The sequence below is a fragment of the Corylus avellana genome, chromosome 8, assembly GCF_965113065.1.
Source record: "Corylus avellana chromosome 8, dhCorAvel1.hap1.2, whole genome shotgun sequence".
Lineage (NCBI taxonomy): Eukaryota > Viridiplantae > Streptophyta > Magnoliopsida > Fagales > Betulaceae > Corylus > Corylus avellana.
The window spans coordinates 10,149,238-10,175,033 of record NC_142497.1 but is presented as its reverse complement, the minus strand read 5'-3'; the positions used below and the strand labels follow the sequence as shown (position 1 = coordinate 10,175,033).

Below are 25,796 nucleotides of genomic sequence, written 5' to 3'. Positions count from 1 at the left end.
TTTATTATTTTTTACAGAACCTAAAGCTAGATCCTTAAAGACACCCATATTGTGACTGAAAATTGAGTTAAACAAATCACATTCCCTGTTATGAGGTTTTGCTTGACTAGAAATTCCCATTATATGAAATCATATTTATTAATTAAAGCGATAACAAGATTTCACCCACTTACAAGTTACAACAAGCATGCCCATTGTCATCATCAACCTGTTTGTCCTATTAATGCCTTAAATTACTTATTTAAAGATCAGGATTTAAAAGTCTGTGCATCTAATATTGTACGTAATGTTACATTATTTAATTTTTTAAAAAAAAAGATGTGTTAACATTGATATAATATACAGTATTAAATACATCAACTTTAAATTCTAATCATGAAATGAATATCATCCGATCCTTCCTATTCCATTTGAATATAGGATGATATTAAATCAATCAACCATTCTCAAGTAGAACATAGGATACCACTAGGACAAGTCTTCTACAATTTTGTTTTGGTAGCTTTGTTTGATAATACTTCCTTCTCCTTTTTGTTTTCTTTATTTATTTATTTTTTTTTTTTTGAAAAAAAAAAATTAACAAACAACTCAAAACACAAATCACCCACGAAATTATTTTCATTTTTATATCACATCAGAACATTTCTTTTAAATAAAAAAAAAAAAAAAAATACTCTCAAAAAACATTAACAAACAGAGCTGTATTCATTTGCCGTCTAGCGGGAGTTAGACAAATGCTTGACCCTATGATGGTCCACGGAAGCTTGGGTGGTTCTGGGAACAATATTTGATGTGGGGAGCCGTTCTAAGGCGGCTAGAATATTAACCATGGGAGGCCTGTTCTTGGGATCTGTGTGAAGGCATTGTACTGCAATTGCAGCTGCAGCCTGGGCTCCTTTCTTGGAATATTGACCTCCCAACCTGGTATCCATAATCCTCAACACTCGTTTGCTGTCACTCAAAAATGGCTTTGCCCAATCCACCAGGGTTTCCTCCACAAACCCAACTCTATCATCAGCCATTGCCCGTCTTCCTGATAATAACTCTAATAAAACGACGCCGAAGCTGTACACATCACTCTTTGGTGTCAAGTGACCTGTTTTGTTTAACCAGTTTATCAAAAGGAGAGATATGTTAACTTCCCTTCCTCTATTCCTTGAGAGAAGAAAAAAGAAATAGTGAAAAAAAAAACAACAAAAATAGAGAGAAGACACTTTATCATGACTGAAATGGTTCCTTTTCATCTTGTTTTTTAATAAAATATATATAAAGCAAGAAAGCAGTGAAAGGGTAATAGGTTTAATCCTACACAGAATGGAGGTTTGGATAAGTTTCCTACAAGCTTTACAAACCACTAGATGGGGAAATTTTCTCAAACTGTATAAAGAGCACAAGCAGAGAAAGGATGAATAGGAAGTGATGCTTTGTGCAGTACTGTACATAAGATAAGAAGATAATGTGTAGGGAAAACAAACATAAGGCAGGTAAGGCGTGGAAAATATAGCCAGCTAGCTGGCTCCTTTAAACTACATATTGATAACTGCCTGAGCAAAGATTTGAGTATTCTAATCCCAAGGTTAGAGGGGGTTCATATTGATAACTACATATGGTTCTCTGCATTCCCTTGGTTTCATTTCCTGGTTTCTTTCTGCTTTTGTTCTTCCTGGTTTGCAAGTGTGTTAAAAAAATTTCTCTCTCTCTCTCTCTCTCTCTCCAAAATATAACGTATTGATAACGTCAAACCAATTGAATGATTAACAGAAAGGTAAAGCCTACCTGTAGCTACATATTCAGGGGCAGCATATCCCTGAGTTCCCACTACTCTGGTTGAAACATGAGTATTATCTCCAGTTGGCCCATCCCTTGCTAAGCCAAAATCTGAAAGCTTTGCGTTGAAATCCTACAAAATACGCTACTGAGTCAGGAATAAGAACTTACTATGCAGATATAGTAGTAGAACTTCTGATCTGCAAATCAGAACTTTCAGCATTTCAGCATACCGAATCGAGTAGAATGTTGGAAGCCTTTAGATCACGGTAGATTACATTGGCATCTAAGCTGTGTAAGAAGGACAGCCCTCGTGCAACACCAATGGCAATATTCATTCGTGTAGCCCAACCAATAGGTTGAACACCTTCTGCAAAAGAAGAAAACAAAGTTCCCAGTATTCTTAATTATGAAAAAATTACAGCTTAGTTCAAAATATCCCATTCTAGACAGGGCATATAAATTTGATGAATGGATTGCTTTCCTCAGAAAAAGGAACCACACTACAGAAGAAGAGGAAGAAGTAAGATTGTTTAATGCCACAATTAATATTGAATGATTAAGTTCTTATTAGATTAAGTTTTTAAGACAATTGATGATTTAATATTATATCAGAGTAATGGTCTGAATTCGAACCCCGATTTCCATAATTTATCTCTCATTTCAAATAAATATTCTACATGTTAGGTCTCACTTGTTGAGAGAGAGTTTGAGCCCACACGTGAGAGAGAATATTTCAATATTAAATAAATTATTCCATTCAACTTTTCCTATCATCTTAAGCTTTTGAGACAACTGGTAACTAACATATAATAAAAGAGGAGACAAAGAAAAAAACAATAATGCAACTATGAAACAAATTGAGATTACATTATTTCCATTGCCCTATAAGTTCCCTGACTAGAAGGTATATAATAAGACAAGAAGTGGCGTGAAAGCTTGTCTAGAAAGCATTTCTTAGTTTTCTGGGAACATCGAAGAGTGTTCTGTCTTCAGTTTTTTGCCTTCAGCTACAGAGGAAAAAATAATTCGAAACAGCATGTCCCTTAAAATTCTTGCCACTTTAACACGTGCTTGAGGAAACATTTTCTGAAAAGGGATCCAACTATGCCTTAATTTCTAAGCTCTAATAGTTATGGAAAAAGTTTATTTTGCCTCACTAAAAGAAGTACCAACATAAATACCAGACCTGTTTGAAGAGCGCCCTACTTTTCCCTTTACTTATATGAAGAACAAGAGCTTTTGTAAGCTGAAAGAAGAAGAAAGAAGAGAGGAAGGAAACACTATATTATTCCTTCATACATCTACCATAGGGCATCTCCATGAGTTTGAATAGAAAACTAATACTCATTATTATGGAAACTTAGTTAATGCAGATTACAATAAGAGAAAAAGAGGGTTGCTAGAACACATTCCCCTCACCATCTTCCCTCTTTCAACATTTCGATTTTTTCAAAAAAAAACAACAGGAGAGAGGAGATGGTAAGGGGAATGAAAAATAGCATTTGCCAGAGGAAAAAATCAGATCAGAAATTAACTAAGTTTCCTCCTTCAACACTCCCTCTTAATATGATGCAAAGATGTCTTGCATGCCGTGCTTGCATAAGGCTGAATGAAGAACACTACAGGACACTCTCTTTGTTAAATTATCGTTAAGTTGATTCTAAGGAGTTCCAATGACAACTTGACTAGTCTTTTCGGAGGGATAGCGCATATATGACTAGTGTTTTTCCTGAGTTATTACAACCCCTGTTGCACAAAGCCACCAGAAGTATCACTGCAGCATCAGAACTCCACAATTTCTTCAAGAATCAACAGAGATACTAATCTTAAATAAACTTCTTCTGCAAGAGATACTAATGGGATGGAAAATATATATATATATATATATATATATATATATATATATATATATAACAACACAAACAATCACACAAGCACACATATTTCACTTGTTTTTTCTTATGACTACAAGGCTGAAGACAGGGAAGAAAGCTGCACTAAAAATAAGTTGTTTAAAAAAAAAACCAAGAGCTCATAGAGTCTCAAACATCGATCCTAATTCAACAGTGGACTATCCCAATTCAAATGACCCTTATATCTAGGTTCAAACACATGAGAAACCTAACTAGAACTTTAACATGCCAAATGTATCACCTCACAACATGGGCTTGGAGCCTATAAAGTTCTAGTTCAGGTCTCACAAAATTTTGGCCTTGGGAGCTAGCCCCAAAACCTGCAAGGCACCCTGCATAAGCCAAGGCAGATATAATCATGTATTTCTAATTGACAAGGGTATTTCATTAATACCTGAGAATGTATATAAATTCATCCAATGAATAGAAAGCTATTTACACTATTGACGCAGTACCATAACCAGTACAAGGAATGTTGCATTTAAATCTATGAGGGGAAAAAAAAAAAAAAAACCCAGAAAAGGATGAGAAAAACTTTTAGTGAGGGGAATGTACTTACTTCTAAATAAATGATTCTCCAAGCTTCCTTTTGGCATAAACTCGTAAACAAGGAGCCTATTCTCAGACTCTGAGCAATAACCAATGAGTTTCACAAGGTTTTCATGGTGAAGCTGACCTAGATAATTAACTTCTGCCTGCCAAGTAGAAAGGTCCAAAACAGACAACAGAGGTAAGGTTTTGTAAAGCCCAAAGATGAAGAAAAAAGCTTATTATTACAGTCCACATTGCACATACAAGCCATTCCCTGTGGCCTTGAAAGCTTTCAGGCTTGAGTCTCTTTATTGCCACTACTATCCCAGTTCCTGGTTTAGTGGGAGCTAAAGTGTTCCCATCAATCCATCCTTTGAAGACGCACCCAAACCCGCCCTCTCCAAGTACACTTTCTGGGCGGAAATTCTTTGTGGCAATCTTGAGATCATTGAAGCTAAAGGACTTGAGATTGTTGGAAATAGATGCATCACTACTGGATGTTATAGAAGATGGGTTCAAACTTCCCAAAGTTGTTTGCTCGCTGGAAGTTGAGGAATCCTGCTTTGCCTTACAATCAGGCTTTGTACTTCCTGAGGGGAGGAAGAAAATACAAGTTAAAGCCAGCAAAAAAGAAAAATTACCTTCAAATATTATCCGTAAAACCCAGAAACTTACATTACAAATAAAAAATCACGAAATTAAGTACATTATGCTAAGTAAACATGGACTTGGGAAATTGAAATCTCAGCTTACATCTTCCATCACACTGATATATATATATAAAATCCCCCTGGCCCTCCCTCAGTCCCTCCGAATATGTTTTGATGTGAAATTATTCAATAAACAGTTTTATTTATGAGTAATGATATTTAATTACCATTTAGTAGAGTAGTATATGACTGTTCATACAACTTCACAACATGGAAGCAAAAATCAACCCTTGTCATAAACAAAAAAAAACAAAAAATTGATTTTCACTGTAACGTAATCTACTTAGACTCGTATCCTTAAGACGATCACTATTTCATCCAAATATAGAAAGAAGAGGAGTAAAACTAGAACTAGAACCAATAACAAGTCTATCTAAATCCAGAAACCGGAAAAAACACAAATTTTCCTGAATCACCCAAGTGGGAGAAGATAAAAACAGATCAAAATTGAGATAGCCATTGGCGTTCACAGAAAGAAAGAAGAAATGGGTAACGGAAAACGAAGGGCTCACCGGAAAAATTGGTAGAAGAAGCATGGGCACACTTAGCTGGTTTTTTGAAGCAGTTCCCCATAACTGGTCCCGTCAGACGCCAAGTCCCGAGGAAGAACAAAGGTCATGGATTTGGGTCCGTGGGATAAGCAGGAGGACGAGAAGGAAGAAGGAAATGACGAAGAAGCAGCAGCAAGGCTGCCCATTTGGTAGGGAAGCGAACGAAAATAGCAGCAGCAGCGGCTACTTGGTCAAATCCAACAAAATCGTTTTCCTCCCGTTGAATCCACAAAGCCACGTACCCGTCGGAAAATTAGAAAATGAAAGGAAAATGACACGTTTCCTCCCTTAACAGTTCTGGCTGCTTATTTCTTTTTTGTTTGGGAAAACTACTTTTGCTCTACAAACTATAATACCTTGCCATTTTTTTTCAATGAATTATCAATTTTACTATTTTACCCTATGACCTATTATTTTGTGTTCAAAACTCTGTTTCGTCAGTCAAAATCGTTAACTCAAACAGTCAATCCGTCACTTTGCCCCATAAACTACAACACATTGTCACTTTGTCTCATGAACTACAACGCATTATTACTTTAACCATATGAGTTAACGGCTTTGATTGACGGAATAGAGTTTTGGACACAAAATAGTAGTTCATGGATGCAAAGTAGTACAGTTAACAGCTTATAGAAAAAAAGTGTCAATGCATTGTAGTTCATAAAGACAAAATGTAATTTCCCCTTTTTCTTTTTGCTTGTCTGTTTTTTTTTTTCAAATTTAATAATAATTTTTAAAAATTATGTCAACTTTAGAAACATAAAAAATAAAATAAAAAAATGATATGTAGGAGGCTATATAGCATTATTGGGGAGGAAATATGATTCTCTCCATTACAAATAACATATTGAGTATTTATTTTATAGTTACATTTAATTGTATATATAATTTCGTATTATCTAATTTTTCTTTTTAAAAATAGTGTTAATATTGACTCGAATCAATCCTAACACTAAAACGAATACTTGATCTTTGTCAATTTTCTCTAATTTTTTCTTAAAAAAAAGTCAAACTCATTATTTCACATTATCAAATAATTTTCTTTATTTTTTTTTTATATTTATATCACATCAATTATACAGCACACTTTAATTTTATTTTATTTTATTTTTTTCTTTTGCTGAGGGGTCCATTTGGCATTGAATTTAATACTGCTCCCCCTTGGCTGTGGAAAATTCCTTGCCTTTTGGCATATGTGGTCAAGAGAGGGAATTGAAGCTCTCTATGGTCAAAAGGATTGCAATTTTTTATATAAAATGCATCCACTCTGCGCCGACAATTTAAAATAAAGGGTAAAATACACTTAACTTCATCAAACTATCAGTTCAACGATAATTTACTTCTCAAACTATTAATTACGATAATTTTTTTTCTAAACTACTAAAATAATGATAATGTACCCTCCAATGTTAGTAAAATGACGAAATTACTCTTATAAAATTTTTAATAAGTCAAAAATACCCTTAAATTTTTTTTTAAAAAAAAAATTAGTATTTTGTTTTTATTTTAGAAAGGGTAGTTTCATCATTTTGTTAAAATTGAGGGTACATAATACATTATCATTGTTTTGATAGTTTGGGGGTAGATTGTCATTGGAGTAGTAGTTTTAGGGGGTTAAGTGGACTTTACCCTAAAATTTATTTGAATAAGTAAATTTTTTTTTTTTTTTTTAATGAAATCTCTCATATTATCAGTTCAAATTACTAATAATTCGAATAGATAATTACTATTAATTTGAACAAATAATGTCATAAAACCCATATAAAACTTAATTTTTTGAATAAATAGTTGGACAACCCAGATAAATAAATTTTGTATAAAATATTTTCTTTTTCTTTTTTCCACTTTTTATATCGCATCATTTATTTATTTTTTATTATTATTTAAATAAATAAAAAATTTACAAAACAAAAACTTTTTCACTTTTTAATACAAAAATTTTAAAATTTTATACCATATCAATCATTTTCATTTACAATAATGAAAAAAAAAAAAAAAGAAGTCGCCAAACACACCCTTAGTGCATGAATAATTGGTTAAGTGTCAATTCAGTTCAAGTTTTTGACAGCAATAATGTGAACAATTGGTGTGAAACAACAGAAAATATTTCCCATCAAGTGTAAGAGTCAGCACTGCAGTCTATCTTGACTAATTCCCGAATTCATTGGTCTTCTCTTTTTGGGTCGGTTTACGGTTCAAAATCCAAAGCTGACGTGTATTTAGATTTATGTTTTGGCATTAATTGACCGTAAGGCGTAAGCTCCAACCCTTGGAAAAGCTTGACCAGTAATTCAACTTTATATGTACTACTTTTTTTCTTGACCAGGTACATTTGACCCAGTGGTGATTGTCTATAGATTTTGTACAAATACTCTCCCATAAAAGGCTTTTTACAATAGACAAGGGTTTTCTTTTTTAAGGATATTTTTTTTTAATTCAATTAATTAAACAGTAATAATTGGGTGATTAAATTTATATCTTCATATAAGCTTAAGTTTTTAGGATAATTAAAGCTTGTTTGGGATTACGATGGAAAATAGAACTTTTGGATAAAGAGCTTTTGCCTGTGAGCTTTTGGCAAAAGTGCTATTACTGAAAAACTGTTTACATGTTTGGTAACTACATGTCTTAAGTACTTTTTTGATGTCAATGATGTTTGGTAACAAAACTAAAAAAATGCTTTTAGTTACAAAAATGACAATAAATGACATGTAATGATTTTTTTTAGTCTATACTAAAAAAAATCATTACATGTCCCACTAAAAATTATTTTGTAATGGTTTATGTAACAAAACGTCAACATTTTCTTTCTTTTATACTTATATGTAATAAAAAGTGATGTCAATTATTTTCTTTATTTCTTTTTTTAAAATTATTTAAAGTATTTAACACACTTTTTAACACCACAATACTTCAAATTATTTAACATATAAAAAAGAACAACATTCAAGGAGATCCGTACAACATTTTAAATAGTTTATAACAAAACAACATTAAAAAAATAAAAAATAAATAAAAACATCAGCAGGTCATAAGTAGATTAGCAATATGATCACGCTCAATGTTCTTAGAATTTTCATTGGACGTCTCTGATTGTTGTATGCTTGACTCATCTTGTGCTTCATGATCGCCTATACTGTTAGTTGGAAGTGAATCCTCATCATCATCATATGGTGGGAACTCAGCATCCTTTATTGCATGCTTCCTAATGAAGTTATGAAGAGCCATAGACGCCACCACGATTTTCACTTGTTTATCATAAGGAAAATTCAACATACAATGTAATAACTTCCACTTTTTTTATCCAAACTCCAAATGTTCTTTCAATAGTGCATCTAAGTGATGAATGTGCATGATTGGCTTCCGTGACGAAAGTCTAGTAGATGATACCGCTCCCCTTTGTATGGCCCCATGTATCCCTTCATGTGAGGATATCCTGCGTCTACCAAGTAATATTTTCCTGCAAAAAATATACGAATAACGGTCATAAAAAATATTGAAAAATATATTTTTTCATGTATAATTCATAATTGTTATTTTTATTAAATACAAACCTCTAGGTATGTGTGAAAATCGTAATTCTTCCTTTCGAATAGCTTCCGAAAAAATACGTGTATCATGTGTAGTACCTTCTCATCCAGCCTAAACAAAGGTGAAACACATACGAAAATCACAAACAGCCATAACATTCTGAGTATGAGTCCCTTTTCGACCAATATATAGTATTTGTTTTCATGGAGAAATTTTAACTGGCACATGGGTTCCATCAATGGCTCCAATACAATCTTTGAAGTATGGCCAATACCGCTCATCATCACAAATTTTGCTTGGAGCATCCCTAAACTCCATATGAATAGGATTAATAATGTCAATTGCCATTCTCGAAACGGCCATTAAAACATTAGTAAAATGTCTACTAATTGTTTATCCTGAATGTTGAAACCTTTCTTGAACTATTCTATTCCCAAACCCATGGCCTAAAGTATTCAAAAACATAACCAATTAACTCTTTAACAGTTAATTTTCTAGTACCTCTTAAATGATATATTTCCTTCAACTCTTCACACAAGTAAATGAATACATATATTTCCATTCTGAAATTTTGTTTGCACCTATCAGGATTACCTTGTAAAATCTTCATAACCCACTTATAACCTGTTTGAGAAGAGGTCCTACAAGGTTCCTTTGTAATATATGACATATAATAGTTCTCAACAAATTCTACTGCTGCAGCTGCTAGAATAAAAGCATCATTTTCATTTTCATTTTCCTCTTCACCATAATTACTATCACTTATATCATCTTGAGTGCTATAATCACTATTGTCCATTTCTGTAAGGAGATAAAAAGAAAAGAAATAAACACAAAATAAATATATAAGCACCCATAAAAATAAGAAAAAGAGATAAAAAAAAAAAACAAAATAACATTAAAATAAATCCTTATAACTTTTCAAATAGTTCATAACAAAATAACATTAAAAATAACAACATTATTCCATACTACGACGATTAATTTCTTTATTTCCCATTCGGTTGATAAAGTCAATCTGCAACCATGACTCTTTAATAGTCACAAACATTTCTCTATGTGATCTCTTAAGAAATACCTATGTTGCAAACTTAAGGATGTCAATGTCATTTTCTCTTTCAGCAATCCCCCGAACAACATCCATAACCTCTTCAATATTACATCCAAGTTTATCGTAGCTCTTAGATGTCACTGTATTCTTGCTTTCTATTACATCACAAATACGACTCAAATGTTGACTAACGATTTGAACTCCTTTATTTCTTTTCTTGCATTGAATCGCAAGACCAAACTTCTTATTTCTTTTATCCCGTGTATCTAAATCAGCAGGAATATCATCAATGCCATGTGTATTGAGATTTGGTTCATCATCAAAAACATTTAAACCTTCTACAACATTGTCATCTTCATCAAGCATTACAGTTGCAACATCTATGCCATCATTAATATCATTAGGAACCAACCCTATGGATGGTGCCCAAGATCCCTCCCCAGTAGCAGTTATATCTCTAAACAATATTTTCACCTTCATAGCACAAGCCAAACCTGTCGTGCGAAACTTGGTTGCTTCTGGAACTTCCTGTATTTAGGTATTTGTAAAAATCAATAATAAAACATTTTTTAAATCATTTAAACAAAAACAAATAAGTACAAATATAATACCTACAATTTTTTTTCCCACCAATCATCGGGCGCATCAATTGTCTTTTTCACCGAATCCCATCCAAGGCCAGTTTCCTTACCTATCAATCTCTTCCAAATGTTCCACTATTTTTTCAAACTATCCTACTTGTTCTTTAGTTGTTTATAGCAATATTGTTTTCCAGTTTTTTCATTAAATTTATCTATCACATTTTTCCATCATGTCCTATTGAATGTGTTCCTGGGCTATTACCAGCATGAATCTCAGTAATACATATGTCAAGATAATCTTCTAGCATTTTTTCAGTCCAAACTACTTTCTTTATCTAAGTATCTGTAGTAGCAGCAGTAACGTTGCTTTGACCTTTTTTACTCATGTTTTTCACACAATAAATAAGCTGATAAAATTATAAATAAAAAAGTATGTTAAACACTATTAACAATTATAAATTTGTTTAAAGTGATTGACTGATAAAATGCAAAAAATCATATTTGCATGAATAATATGCATGTCCATCCAACAAAAAGGCAACAACAAAAAAATAATAGAATCAAGTTTCTACAATAGGAAAGGCATTAAATAATTCACGTGAATTAATTGTTTTTCTACGCCATTGTCATTCACCCGGTCATAAGATATATATATACATAATGAGCTGCTGTGGAACCAAGCTTTTGCAAAGGACAAATGTATGAATCGGTGGTGGGAGAGAGAAAAAGAGATTCTAAAAAAAAAATTGTTGTGATATATATATATATATATATATATATCTATATATAAAATGAGATGTGAATCAACTTTTGCAAAGGAGAAAGGCAACGTGATTATCACCTCACAACAGACGGCTCTTCGACGTGAGAGAGAGAAAGAAATTTTTTAATACACTTGCATTGTTTCCTAGCATCAGAAACAATGCATATATTCTAGAAACAATTCATAAAAGAAAAAAGAAAAAATTGTGAAATCCGTATCTACCCCCACGTCAACACACTGCCCAAAGCCATCTATCACGTTCCTAGCATCATAAACAATGAGTGTATTCTAGAAACAATTTGAAAAGAAAAAAGAAAAAAAAAGTTAGAAGAAAAGCAATTAATCTGTATCTACCCCAGGTCAACACACTGCCCAAAGCCAACCCCTTCATCTCTTCTTTATCTTCTTTTCCCTTCTATCTTCTCTATTTTTTTCTAATTATCTTCTCTGTTGGTCTCTCTTTTGTATTTTCTCTCTCTTTTTTCTAATTCTCTTTTGTGCAAACTGCAGGTCTTTCTCTTGTGTTTGGTTCTTCTATATATGTCAAGATTGGAACGAAAGAGATGAAAATAATCAAAAATCCAACAAACTCACCGGAACGAGATGAACGTCTGCCTGTCTCTCTCCCTGTAGCGGCTCTCAACTGTGGCAGAATGATAAGTTTGGTTCAAAGTGATGTTTATATATGGCTATAGTTGTCATTACATGAAATTCGTAAGGTATTTTTGTCAATGTATATATTTCATTAAACACAAAACTGCGGCGCACCTTTCTTCCAGGAAGAGCGTTTGAGTAAAAGCCTCGTTTTCCAGCTTCGCCCCAAACGTGGTTTTGAGCGTTTGGAACCTCCAAAGCTCTTTGAAAATATTTTACCAAATGACTCGATTTTTTTTGAAACGGGCTTCTGAGGCATCATAAGCGCTTTCTGGGTCTGCAACCGCAGACCCAAATATGCTCTTAGTAATTTCAACATAATATCAGAGCCACTTTCTTGTAGCCTTCAATAAACGTCATTGATGTTTTCTTCTCTCCAACAATCTCATTGTATCACTACCTCGAAGTGCCACGCTCCTCCATGCGCCACCATCGGTCATCATGCCCCGCCTCTGGCCACCACGCTTCTCCCAAAGCTTCTGCTGGTTCTGCCACATGCCACCACATTCCACCAGTCACTCCGGTAGTCACGCCATCCACCATATATTCTGCCGCTCGCTCCAAACCGACCGGAATTAGCCCAAAAAGACCACTAACACCCCGTCACGTGCCACCCACAATCTCTCCTTGTTCAGCCAATTGCATCGAGACTCATGCCATTGGACAGATCTACTAGCGATAGTCCTAGATTTGCCCGAAAATCTGCCATACTAGGGCCCACGCTCCGTCACTCGCCACCTGGAGTTTCTACCAAAACACCACGCGCTCCACGCCACTACCGGCCTACATGTGCCATCCCATTAAGCTGTTTTCAGAGAAGGAGACCAGATTCAGGATCGGAGGATGCCGATCTACACAACCCCGTCAGAATCAGCCCAAACCATCCAGAGACGCGCCTTCACACGCTACTTATATTAGTGGATCTCCTTTTCACGCGACCACGATTCAGCAAGTGCCTCCACCGATCAAATTTCGGCATGTAGGCCCCGCCACCATCTACCGGTCACGTCAGCCATACGGTGTCGGTTATCTCCATATTCGGTAGTTCAAGTCCCCATTGTGTACAGTGAATCTGCAACAATGCTCACAAGCTCTCTAGTGCACACGCCCACACCGGATCATACTTGCAAAACTAGGCTTACAATCCTATAGTGTAGCTGACCACACCAAATCTAGATCCGTGAAAAAAAGAAAAAATAAGAAGAAAAAAAAAAACCCATAGTTGGCCCTGGCCCATTGTCGGTCCTTTTGAAGTTTGGCTCATTTTTAGCCCATTTTGGGTTTTGGCCAGTAGTTGGCCCCTTTTGAAGGTTGACTCATTGTCAGCCCCTTTTGGAGTTTGGCCCATTGTCAGCCCTTTTGAATTTGAATTCCCCAGCCGCCATCTGCCGTCGTCGTTGGCTACCCGCCAGCCTCTATCTCCTTCTGCAGTTGTCACCATCTACAACCTATTCACGGCCTCTGCCACTGCCGTCATCTGATTTCAAACTCAAGGTTCTAGAATATTGCACTTTGAGTTTGGGAGATGTTAGAATATCTGAAAAATATAATATTTTTTGTATATTCCATGATTACATTGATATCAAATATTTTCTATTTATGGGCTCATTGTAATCAAATCAAGGAGATTTAATTATTATACTTGTATTTAGACACTACCCTATAAATAGGGACCGTTATATTGTAGATAAATGAAGTTAATGAGCACAATGTAGCCTTTAGGGGTATTCCGAGTGGTGGACATAGGTGTCTAATACCGAACCACATGTAAGTTCTTTGTGTTCTTTCTCTTTCTTACTTCTGCTATAATTTCTGCATTATCATTATTTTAACATGGTATTAAAGCCAAAGGTCCTAGGATTGAATCTTGACTCCATCAATTCACCCTCATTTAAATAAAATATTCCACATGTTGGGCTTCATCGATTAGAAGAGAGTTTAAGCCCATACATGAGAGAGAGTGTTAAAGTAATGACTAAGTGATTAAATTTATCTCTTCCTATAAGCTTAAGCTTTTGAGATAACTGATAATTTAACAGGCCCATTAGTTCAATAGTTTGGAAAAAAAAAAAAAAAAAACTTAGTCCTTTTAAAATTCTTAAGATATTGTACCAATTAAATTTCTTCAAATTTCACTCATTATTTTTAGGGATAAATGCAAAATTGGTTCTTGTGGTTGGTTTAAATTACAAATCACTCTCTGTGGTATAAAAAAAAAAAGATTATGGGTTCTCAGAGTAGGCCAAAATGACAGTTTAATCCCTAAAATCAATTTCTGTTAAGTAACTTAATAGAATCTGTTATTGTGTTATATCATACTACTACACTAAATTAATCTAATATCTTCTATTTCCAACATTTTACTCCGTGCGTAACCCTCTCTCATTTTCATCTTCCTCATGATGATTTGGGAGCATTTTGTGAGAATTTGGTAGTCGCATTTTGTGAAGTGGCTAAGGAAGATGAAAATGAGAGAAGATTACGTACGGAGTAAAATTTTGGAGATATAAGAGATTAGGTTAATTTACTGTAACAGTATAACGTGGAGTGGGGGTTGACATGTAATCTTAGCTGACATCGTAAAATGATGCAAAAAATCCTAATTGTCATTTTTTAGAGTCAGAAATTCATAATAACACGTGTCACATTTTTATTGGGTATGACGTGGCAAAGTGATAGATTTTGTTAATTTACGTAACGAAAATTGATTTCAATGAGTAAACTGTTATTTTGGCATACTTTGAGAATCTATAAATTATTTTTTATATCACAGAGAGTGATTTGTAATTTAGACCAACTACAAGGACCTATAAATTATTTTTTATACCACATTGAGTGATTTGTAATTTAGGCCAACCATAAGGACCAATTTTGCATTTATCCCTTATTTTTAAAGTAAATAGCAGAGATTTTGCTACATCAATATTTATCACTGAAAAATTTTATGGTTTCTCTAGGTGTTATCCTTATCTTACGTAAATTTTTTTTTTCTAATTAAAAAAAAAAAACAATATCCACATAGAATCAAGAAAACAATTTGAGCTAACATAGCATTTTCTCATTTATCATTCCATTAGTTATCATAGTTATTATTTATTATCTTGTTATTTTACCATAGATGGTGATAAATATGATAAATAATAAAGCGATAAATGCTAATATGTTGAAATTTACGCCATTTAATTTTAAATTAATGTTTAAAATTTAAAGAATTTACTATCTGAATAGTGTCATGCTAGTGATATATTCAAAAATTGTAAATATGTTGTTATACTTTTGTCCATTGTTGGACAGAGTATATGGAAGTAATATTTGGTCGAGCTCCTAATCTTAGGAGCAACCCCAACAAAGTTAGATTCTTTATCTCATGGAGAGAAATTTCTTGTAAATTGGAGGAAATATCCTTTAACCTATTTAAAATAGTGCCAAGTGTCTATAAATATTTAAAATGTACATTAAATTCTTAAGGCCAATAATAGTAGTTTACTGGATCGGAATCCTCAGCAATAGTTGGGGAATTGCCCATCAATTTTTTTTTTTGAAATCCTGGACATTGAATCTCATATAATGGTCTACAAGCTGCCACGTGTCCCACTAATTAAAAAAAATAATATTTTATTATTTAAATTGTAAAAATAAAATATAAAACAAACTAAAAATAATAATAATAAAATATGGGGTGGACATGTGGCAGCTTGTAGACCCTTAGATGAGATTTAATGGTCAGGATTTCAAAAAAAAATTGATGAGCAATTTCCCAGCAAGAGGGGATCCCAATACCAGTTTACTAGCTTAGACTAAACGTTTTAAATGTTTAAATTCTTAAGGTCATTTATAGCAGTTTACTAGAATGCTTATAGACACTTGACACTATTTTAAATGGGTTGAAAGATATTTACTCCAAATCAGTTTGGAGGAAATTTTTGTCTTTATCTCATTAGGTTCCAGGCATTCTAATTTAATAGAATAACTAATTTAATTACTTTTCTAAAATAGGAGTTCTATGTAAAATGACATGGTTGACGTAATTAAATTAGAAAATTATCGTCCAAAATGAATTTTGTCACATATTAGGTTTTTGGAGTTCCAACTCCCATTACCATCAAGGAAATATCATCAACGCTAAAACCCTTCCAAATTTGAAATAACTTTGCATAATTGGAAACCTTTCATCCAAACACATTAAAATGATGTTTGAGGTTTTATGGAGGTAAACTCATAAATCTATCCTTATTCATAACTTTCCTAAATTGTGAATCTTAAACATCATATTCTAACCTTGTTGGAATTCTCACATTACACGTATAAGTCTTGTGAACAAATCACAACAAATCCCTTTAGGAAATCATCAAAACCAAAAAAAAAATATATATTTTTGAGGAAAATGAGATCCCAAAAATATTAGGTCAAGGATTTTGGATCCATAATTTTAGGGTTCATGAATTAGGATTAGGATTAGCAGTAGCAGAGCCATAAATTTACTATTATAGGGTCAAATTAAAAATATAATAAACACAATTTAAAATAAATAAAAAAATAAATATTTTTCAATTTCAACCGTTAGGTTTCCACAACTAAAGTTTTAGAATGATATTATTTAGTAACCTTAAGATTTGATGTTTCGTCATTCAAATTCAATAGTTTATTACTTTTTGAAATGTCAACTTATTTTCTTTTGGATAGACATACAGTGGGAAAAGCGTTAATCACATCTGCGCTATCACTCCAAAATGACTAGTCAACTTGGACCTTCCCTAGAATTTATTATAAAGCTTAGTTTTACTTAGTAACTAGGCAATGTGAGACTTAACACCCATAACTATCTTTATAAACTACCCACTTTATGTGGGTTTCTTCTCATATTTCCAATATGGAATCGGGGTGTTACAAACTCTCCCTCTTAAATTTCTGACGTCTTCATTAGGGGCATGTTATGCAGTGCTCCAGTACCACATCTCTAGGGTTGACTGGCTTTGGATAACATCTCTATTTGTAGGCTTGACCTAGGTTGTACTGAGTTACCAAAATTTATCTTTACAGTACCATCAAGGTATTGTTAGATATAATCAAGGTTAACTAAGTTGTTTTGGATATTGGTAGGGTGACTCTCCATTTGTTAATAACCAATTTGTGGGCATTAAAATAGGTTATAAATTCAAATATGGACAAGTAGTATAAGAGGAATTAGTCTATTATAATTTTCATTATGAGTAGGTATTCAACAAATCCAATAAAATTTCTGCAAATGTGACCAATGGGCCAGGCCCAACCTTGCCCATAATTGGGTTTTACTGAGGAAATTAGGCCCCAAGCAAAGAACCAGTTTGACTAAAAATATTCCACTAAAACATCAAGATTCCTGTCATACCAAGAGAGAGAGATAGATACCTTCTGAGTCTGACTTAGAATTTCATTGGTTCCAAATTTCCAAGCCTCTCTTATTGGTATTGGATTTGGAACCAACATGAGAGAGCAATAGATATTGCAGTCGGCTCCCTCACTTTCTTGATGGCTACGTCTCAATCGCAGTGTCCACCTTTGGGATTCTCAGGCAACTACTATCATCTCTCTCAAGGTGGCTGCGTCAGACAGAGCAGTTTCTTTGATGGGAAGCCAGTGCTTAATCAAGCTGTTGGCTACTCTGTTATCCTTGGCTTTGGTGCCTTCTTCACTGTTTTCACATCTTTCCTGGTGGGTATGCCTTATCTTTTCATAATTGTCTTTTTCTTTTTTTCTTTTCATACTCAGTATTAATGTTTGGTTGACTATACAGTAATTCTGTATTTGCCTAAATATATTTAACATTACTATTTTCATCTTGGTGCTGTAGTCTTTGTTGAAAGAGAGAAAAAAAAAAGAAAAAACTTGTTGGGCTAAGAAAATGTTTATATCAGACGTCTTACTTGGGCTCTCCAAGATTTAGATAATAACCCACCATCTCCACTGCCTAAAAATTAGCAACAAATCCCATGTATATGAACAACCAATCTCCACTAATCAACTATAGTCAGTAAACAGATCCCTCCATGGAATGTAGCAGCTAACAACCACTTTGAATAAGTCAAAAACACTCTGCGTAAATCTGCATCATGAAAAACTAAGCGTAAATCTATACATGTTTGAATTAAGTTCTCTATAGGTGCTACAAAGCTCCATTGCAACTTCACTCACCTCCATTGAATTGTCACTCTTTTTACAATGTCCCTCTTAAAGTTCAAAACTTCTCAATTTAGTATATTGAACTTTTTCTCCCGTTCGTTAAAATTTTCCGTTAAATCCTAATAAAATTTCCAAAATACCTCCCCTTTCTTTTTTTTTTTTAAAAATAAAAATTATTTAATTTTTTTGCTAAGATTGAGGCATGAGTATTTTTGCAAATACCGTTAACTTGCGACCAACATCTTAATCTTTGCAATTTTTTTCTTTCTTTTTTCCTAAAACAAATGAGGGTATTTTGGAAATTTTGTTGGGATTTAACGGAAAATTCTAATGGAAGGGATTGAATAAAATTCAAAGTTCGATTCATTAAATGGAGAGAAATTGAATTTTAGGGGGCATTGCAAAAATGATAACAATTCAAAGGGTTAAGTAAAGTTTCTTCTAATTATTATTAAGCCAATTTTTTTTCTTTGTTTCTAGATGCTTTATGTAATATTTTCGTTTGGATTTTATTTAGCTTCCGCTTGTTTCGACATAAAACGTTTTCTGATAGTAAAACGTTTTCCGTTGAAAACATTTTTCAGGAAAACTACTGGATATGTTTGCTAATAATTTTGAAAGATATTTTGAGTTGAAAAAGTTTTTCATGCGATGGAAAGTTGTGACCTATATATGTTCATTTTTTAATGATACTAGTATGAATAATCATCTCTTTTTGAAGTCTAGTCCACCGGTTAACTACCTTTTTTTTTTTATTTTTTATTTTTTTTTTTTTATTTTTTTTTTTTTCTGGATAAGGCAAGTATTATATCATGCCACGAGAATTTGTGTCCCATTTGCCTATCAAGAATTTCAGGAAATGCCTGGTAGGAGACTTAATTTTGAAGATTTTACTCCAAAATCCACTGGTTCCCTAACATCTTTGGTTATACTTCAGAAATTGTTCTTTAAATCAGTCCCTAAACACTTCTGGCTTATACTTTTAATGAATTGTTTGCTCCAAATGCCAAGGTTATTGAAGGGGTTACCCTTGCAGAATTCCAAGAATAAGTTATTGTCTGTAACCAAACATTTTCTTATACTCTCTTTTCCTTTTGTTATTGGCTATAACAAAAACATTCCAAGAACAAGGTGGAACTGTTTCTCGTTTCTTTTTGTTTTTATAGAGAAAACCAAATTTGATTCAAGGACATTGCAGTTTGCCCTTGAATGAAACATAGTCTGTCCACTTTATGTTTGTTTTTTTGATGCTGTCAAAGATATAGACGAAATATAGAAGCCTATGATTATTCTCTGTCACCATTTGTTTGAAAATTCATCACGCTTGAAAACTACAATTATTATTACCACTCAGTTTTTGGTTAATTTATTGTTTCTGACCATAAACTTACTTGTGGGATCAGGTATGGCTGGAGAAGCGTTATGTTGGGTCTCGCCATACATCCGAATGGTTCAACACTGCAGGGAGAAACGTCAAGACTGGACTTATTGCTAGTGTGGTTGTATCTCAGGTAATTTCCACATTCTTAGCACATTTAGATGGACCTGATATTTCTATTGACATAAAATTTTAATGGGGGAATTTGTAAAGTGGACATGGGCTGCTACAATCTTGCAAAGTTCCAATGTTGCTTGGGAATATGGTGTTAGTGGGCCTTTCTGGTATGCTAGTGGGGCTACCATCCAGGTATCTTCAATGAAAATTTGCCTCCCTTCAACTGTTGAAATTCTATAAATTCTTCTCATCATTAGAAATTCTATAATAGTAATTGATTTTAATATTGTTTTTGACCAGGTACTCTTGTTTGGTATAATTGCTATAGAGATCAAAAGAAAGGCTCCTTATGCTCATACTGTTTGTGAAATAGTAAAAGCTCGGTAAGTTGTATACTGTTTGCTAAATACTTTTCTGCTAGATCTTTTGCCTCTAACTTAATGAAAATCTTCATCTAATGCCAGTTGGGGGACTGTGGCGCACGTTGTCTTCCTTGCCTTCTGCTTTTTGACAAATATTATTGTAACAGCAATGTTGCTCCTTGGTGGATCTGCTGTTGTAAATGCACTGACTGGAGTGAACATTTATGCTGCTAGCTTTCTGATACCACTTGGAGTTATTTTGTACACACTAGCTGGAGGACTAAAAGCAACCTTCTTGGCTAGCTATATACATTCTGTTATAGGTAATTTACTCGATTATTGTCTTAAAATTTTCTATGTAATGTTTGATTTATATTCTGGTTTTAACCTGAGATTTGTTTTGTTTACTTTTGGCTTCAGTACATATTGTTTTAGTCATCTTTGTCTACTTGGTTTACACGGCAAGCAGTAAGCTTGGTAGCCCTAGTGTTGTATACAATCATCTGGTTGAGGTAGCAAGCAAATCAAGAATATGTGAGGAGCCACTTTCCCATGATGGGCAATCTTGTGGCCCAGTTAGTGGGAATTACAAAGGGTCTTACTTGACAATGTTGAGTTCCGGCGGGCTTGTTTTTGGGATTATCAACATTGTTGGCAACTTTGGCACTGTGTTTGTTGACAATGTAAGCCCATTTCCCTCGTATTTTTCCATTTTAGAATTAGCCTCATATACTAACACTTTTCAAATAATAAAATTCTAGGGATATTGGGTGAGTGCCATTGCTGCAAGACCTTCATCAACTCATAAGGGCTACTTGTTGGGTGGGTTAGTATGGTTTGCAGTGCCATTCTCTTTGGCAACATCACTGGGTTTGGGAGCACTCGCCCTCGATTTGCCGATTACAGCAAGTGAGGCAAGCCATGGACTTGTTCCTCCTGCTACTGCTATAGCTTTGATGGGGAAAGCAGGATCTGTTCTTCTTCTTACTATGCTTTTCATGTAAGTACTTACAGGAGACCTGGAAGGGTCAGTTAAATCAATTTTCATTTTGGTTTTCAATATTCTAAAAGATTGGCTGATGTGAAATACTATAAGGTTTGCATTTTGTTTTCATCTTAATGGTTTTTCCTACGCTTGAATGCCTAATATTCTCCAAACTCCAAGTTCTCTAAATCCTATATATTTAACCTTTGATTATGTTTATATTGATCAGGGCAGTGACATCTGCTGGCTCATCTGAGTTGATTGCAGTATCCTCATTATGCACATATGATATCTATCGTACTTACATAAATCCAGAGGCAAGTGGGAAGCAAATCCTTAGAGTGTCAAGGGGTGTTGTCCTTGTCTTTGGATGCTTTATGGGGATGTTAGCAGTAATACTCAACAAAGCTGGGATTTCCTTGGGCTGGATGTATCTAGCCATGGGAGTGCTCATTGGTTCAGCAGTTATGCCAATTGCTTTTATGCTTCTGTGGAGAAAAGCAAATGCAATTGGTGCCATCCTTGGTGCCACCAGTGGTTGTGTTCTTGGAATAATCACTTGGTTGTCGGTAACAAAATCCGAGTATGGCCGGGTAAATCTTGATACAACCGGGCGAAATGCACCGATGCTTGCCGGAAACCTTGTCTCTCTACTTACCGGAGGAGCTGTTCATGCTATTTGTAGCATTTTGTGGCCTCAAAACTATGACTGGGGTACCACTAGGCAGATCACAGTGGTTGAGAAGGAAAAGAGTGAGCAGCCAGCAGAAGAGTTTAATGAGCAAAAACTGATGAGAGCTAAAGCATGGATAGTAAAATGGGGTGTTGGTTTTACTGTTCTGATTGTCATATTGTGGCCTCTTCTCTCTCTTCCAGCAGGTAAATTCTATTACTAGGTAGCTGCATGAATAAGTCCATGCTATTGTAGTCTTCCAAACATAATTGTCCTTTCAGTGAAGAACCTCATTGATATATGACAGGGGAATGATATTTAGTAGGCTGGAACGTGACAGTTGATTTTTCGTTTTACTTATCGTAGTTGTTTGGCAGTCGTATAAGAGTTTATTAAATAGCATTACTCTATATGTTAATGAAAGATCCATTGTCCCGACTATAATTCGGTAGCTTAATTTTGTATGATGCAGGAGTATTCAGTAAGGGGTACTTCACATTCTGGGCAGTGATTGCTATGGCATGGGGCACCATTGGATCTGCTGTAATTATTGTTTTACCACTAATAGAAAGCTGGGGAACCATCCAAAGCGTTGTTTTGGCCATGTTTACAAATGACAAGCTCATGGAAAAGGTGGAGGAGATGAATCTCAAGCTGCACACAATCATGTTGGCTATTCCTGAAGCAGAGAAAATTTACCAACTTGAGAAAGAGAAGGCCAAGAGGAAAGAAGCATCCGAGTAATAAGTTCAAATCTACATATGTCTAAGCGCGGCTAGTTTCTTTTAGCTTGAATGAATCTTTTAGACTGCAATTTGGAATAGGATTCTCTCCATTTCATAGTCAAGATTTAAAGTTGGTGCATCTAATGGTAATCATCCCTTTTGAATCTTTTACGAGGATTTCGTAATAAATATGGTCTTTCATGTGAAAATACTAGTTTTCCAAGTGGATTTGGCTTAGGTCCTGTATAAATAAAAATAAAAAAAATAAAAAAAACTATAATTTTTTCAACGGTCTGGATTTAATTTGTAAGCTGGCTTCAAACATGTGGGTATCAATGTGTTTTCTGGCGTACGATGTCCATCAATAAAATGAAATTAAGATTGCGCACTTCAAACATATGGTGAAGTGCGCAATCCAAAAGTTGTACTATAAGATCATTAACCGCCCTTTTGGAATTTAATTGAAGAATGAAGGTGCACGATGAGCCAAGGTGGAGGAGTCTAGGGCAACCTGCAAAAATTAGAGGGAACTTTCCTTTTTCCACGAGAATGGGGCTAAATTGGCTAATTGAATAGCTTGTATTCATTAGAACGGAAAGAATAGGACAAAAAAGAGTCATTAATAGTAAGAAAAAAACACCACAATATTCCATTCAGGGTTTCTCTATTTGTTATCATGATCTTATGTGAATATTATTTAAGCCCATAATAGATTTACATATTAGACTTGAGGATGGGTTACACGTGCATGCTTGACTTGTTGGGCTTAGACAGCTTAGTAAAAATGGATCAAAAGCCCAAAAATGAGTCAATAAAATTTAATTGTATTTATAAGTTTCAAATATTTTATTTGAATATTTAAATATTAGACAGTTACAAAATTTAAAAGATTTCACAATATCATGCAAATATATGGTAATGACTGCTTTATTTCTGGGAATTCAAATTTTTTCGAATTAATTATTAAAGCATATGTATTTTCTGAAAATATCTTATCTCTCTTCTAACTAGATGCTTTCAAAATTAAATTAGAATCTATTATTGTGTCATATCATACTACTACACTAAATTAATCTAATTTCTTCTATTTCCAACATTTTACTCCGTGTGTAACCCTCTCTCATTTTCATCTTCCTCGTGACAATTTGGGAGGATTTTGCGAGAATTTGACAGTCGCATTTTGTGAAGTGGCTAAGGAAGATGAAAATGAGAGAAGATTACGTACGGAATAAAATTTTGGAGATATAAGAGATTAAGTTAATTTACTGTAACAGTATAACGTGAAGTGAGGGTTGATATGTAATCTTAGCTAGCATCGTAAAATGATGTAAAAAATCCTAATTGTCATTTTTTAAAGTTAGAAATTAATAATAACACGTGTCACACTTTTATTGAGTATGACGTGGCAAAGTGATAGATTTTGTTAATTTACGTAACGAAAATTGATTTCAATGAGTAAACTGTTATTTTGGCATACCTTGAAAACCTATAAATTATTTTTTATATCACAGAGAGTGATTTGTAATTTAGACCAACTACAAGGGCCTATAAATTATTTTTTATACCACATGGAGTGATTTGTAATTTAGGTTAACTATAAGGACCAATTTTGCATTTATCCCTTATTTTTAAAGTAAATAGCAGAGATTTTGCTACATCAATATTTATCACTGAAAAATGTTATGGTTTCTTTAAGTGTTATCCTTATCTTACGTGAATATTATTTTTTTAAAAAAATATGAGAGACCCGGTAGGGTAAATTTTTTTTTTCTAATTTTTTAGAAAAACAATATCCACATCGGATCAAGAAAACATCATGAGCTAACATAGCATTTTCTCATTTATCATTCCATTAGTTATCATAGTTATTATTTATTATCTTGTTATTTTACCATAGATGGTGATAAATATGATAAATAATAAAGCGATAAATGCTAATATGTTGAAATTTACGTCATTTAATTTTAAATTAATGTTTAAAATTTAAAGAATTTACTATCTGAATAGTGTCATGCTAGTGCTATATTCGAAAATTGTAAATATGTTGTTATACTTTTGTCCATTTTTGGACAGAGTATATGGAAGTAATATTTGGTCGAGCTCCTAATCTTATGAGCAACCCCAACAAAGTTAGGTTCTTTATCTCATGGAGAGAAATTTCTTGTAAATTGGAGGAAATATCCTTCAACCTATTCAAAATAGTGTCAAGTGTCTATAAACATTTAAAATGTACATTAAATTCTTAAGGCCACTAATAGTAGTGTACTGGATCGGAATCCCTAGCAATAGCTGGGAATTGCCCATCAATTTTTTTTGAAATCCTGGACGTTGAATCTCATATAATGGTCTACAAGCTGCCACGTGTCCCACTAATTAAAAAAGTAATATTTTATTATTTAAATTGTAAAAATAAAATATAAAACAAAATAAAAATAATAATAATAAAATATGGGGTGAACACGTGGCAGCTTGTAGACCCTTAGATGAGATTTAATGGCAAGGATTTCAAAAAAAATTGATGGGCAATTTCCAAGCAAGAGGGGATCCCAATACCAATTTACTAGCTTAGACTAAACGCTTTAAATGTTTAAATTCTTAAGGTCATTTATAGCAATTTACTAGAATACTTATAAATACTTGACACTATTTTAAATGGGTTGGAGGATATTTACTCTAGATCAGTTTGGAGGAAATTTTTGTCTTTTTTTTTTTTTTTTTTTTGAAAAAGTTCATAATCTCTTTATTGAATCAATTAGAAGAAGGAGTAATGCTCTCCTCCATAATAATATCGTGAATACATTCAGGGTAATTCTCTCTCCACGTCCTCCCCATAGCTTCTGTAACAGCCAGTCGGGCAATGGCATGGGCTGCTTTATTCACTGCACGGGCTGTCCATTGTGGAAAGTCTTCCAACAAAATCTTCATATCTGCAATCTGGTGTCCTATCTTGCTCCACTTTGACTCTGTCTGGATAAGAGCATCCACAACGATTTTTGCATCGCCTTCAATCACAATGTGATTTAATTCCAACTCTCTCCCGAACAGTATCGCTTGGACACCTGCCCATGCTTCGGCAATCAAGGGGTCAGTTAAGCCCTCCTTGGTCATACATCTCACTGCCGCTACCTCCCCTTTTGAGTTTCGGATAACCACCCCCATCCCAGCTATACCTCGCTTCGGACAAAGTGCCGCATCCCAATTTAATTTCCACACTCCTCTAGCTGGAGCCTCCCACCTGGGAATGGTTGCCACTCTGGGTTGGCCAGGTTCAGTAGCTTTAGCCTCAGTGTACTCCTGACGGGAAGAAAGAGTTTGTTGGACCAAAACATTTGGGTGGGTGAA

At 34.0% G+C, this 25,796-nt stretch overlaps 2 protein-coding genes and 1 pseudogene across 2 annotated transcripts; 1 reads left to right on the top strand and 2 right to left on the bottom strand.

The window, feature by feature from the left end:
- Positions 1-591: 591 nt before the first annotated feature.
- Positions 592-5,713, bottom strand: LOC132163377 (putative serine/threonine-protein kinase PBL18). The gene is made up of 6 exons (XM_059573639.2): positions 5,437-5,713; positions 4,479-4,804; positions 4,243-4,378; positions 2,001-2,137; positions 1,777-1,900; positions 592-1,096 (listed from the first exon to the last, which is right to left on the bottom strand). The coding sequence occupies exons 1-6, from the start codon at positions 5,495-5,497 to the stop codon at positions 717-719; spliced, it is 1,164 nt and encodes a 387-aa protein (XP_059429622.1). The 5' UTR covers positions 5,498-5,713; the 3' UTR covers positions 592-716.
- Positions 5,714-9,967: 4,254 nt separating this feature from the next.
- LOC132162907 (L10-interacting MYB domain-containing protein-like) lies at positions 9,968-11,024 on the bottom strand (annotated as a pseudogene).
- Positions 11,025-17,336: 6,312 nt separating this feature from the next.
- Positions 17,337-22,623, top strand: LOC132164630 (urea-proton symporter DUR3-like). Its single transcript, XM_059575170.2, has 9 exons — positions 17,337-17,746; positions 19,618-19,725; positions 19,806-19,901; positions 20,010-20,092; positions 20,174-20,394; positions 20,492-20,754; positions 20,833-21,071; positions 21,286-21,935; positions 22,202-22,623. Exons 1-9 carry the CDS (start codon positions 17,564-17,566, stop codon positions 22,471-22,473), a joined length of 2,115 nt encoding a protein of 704 aa, XP_059431153.2. The 5' UTR covers positions 17,337-17,563; the 3' UTR covers positions 22,474-22,623.
- The last annotated feature ends 3,173 nt before the right edge of the window (positions 22,624-25,796 follow it).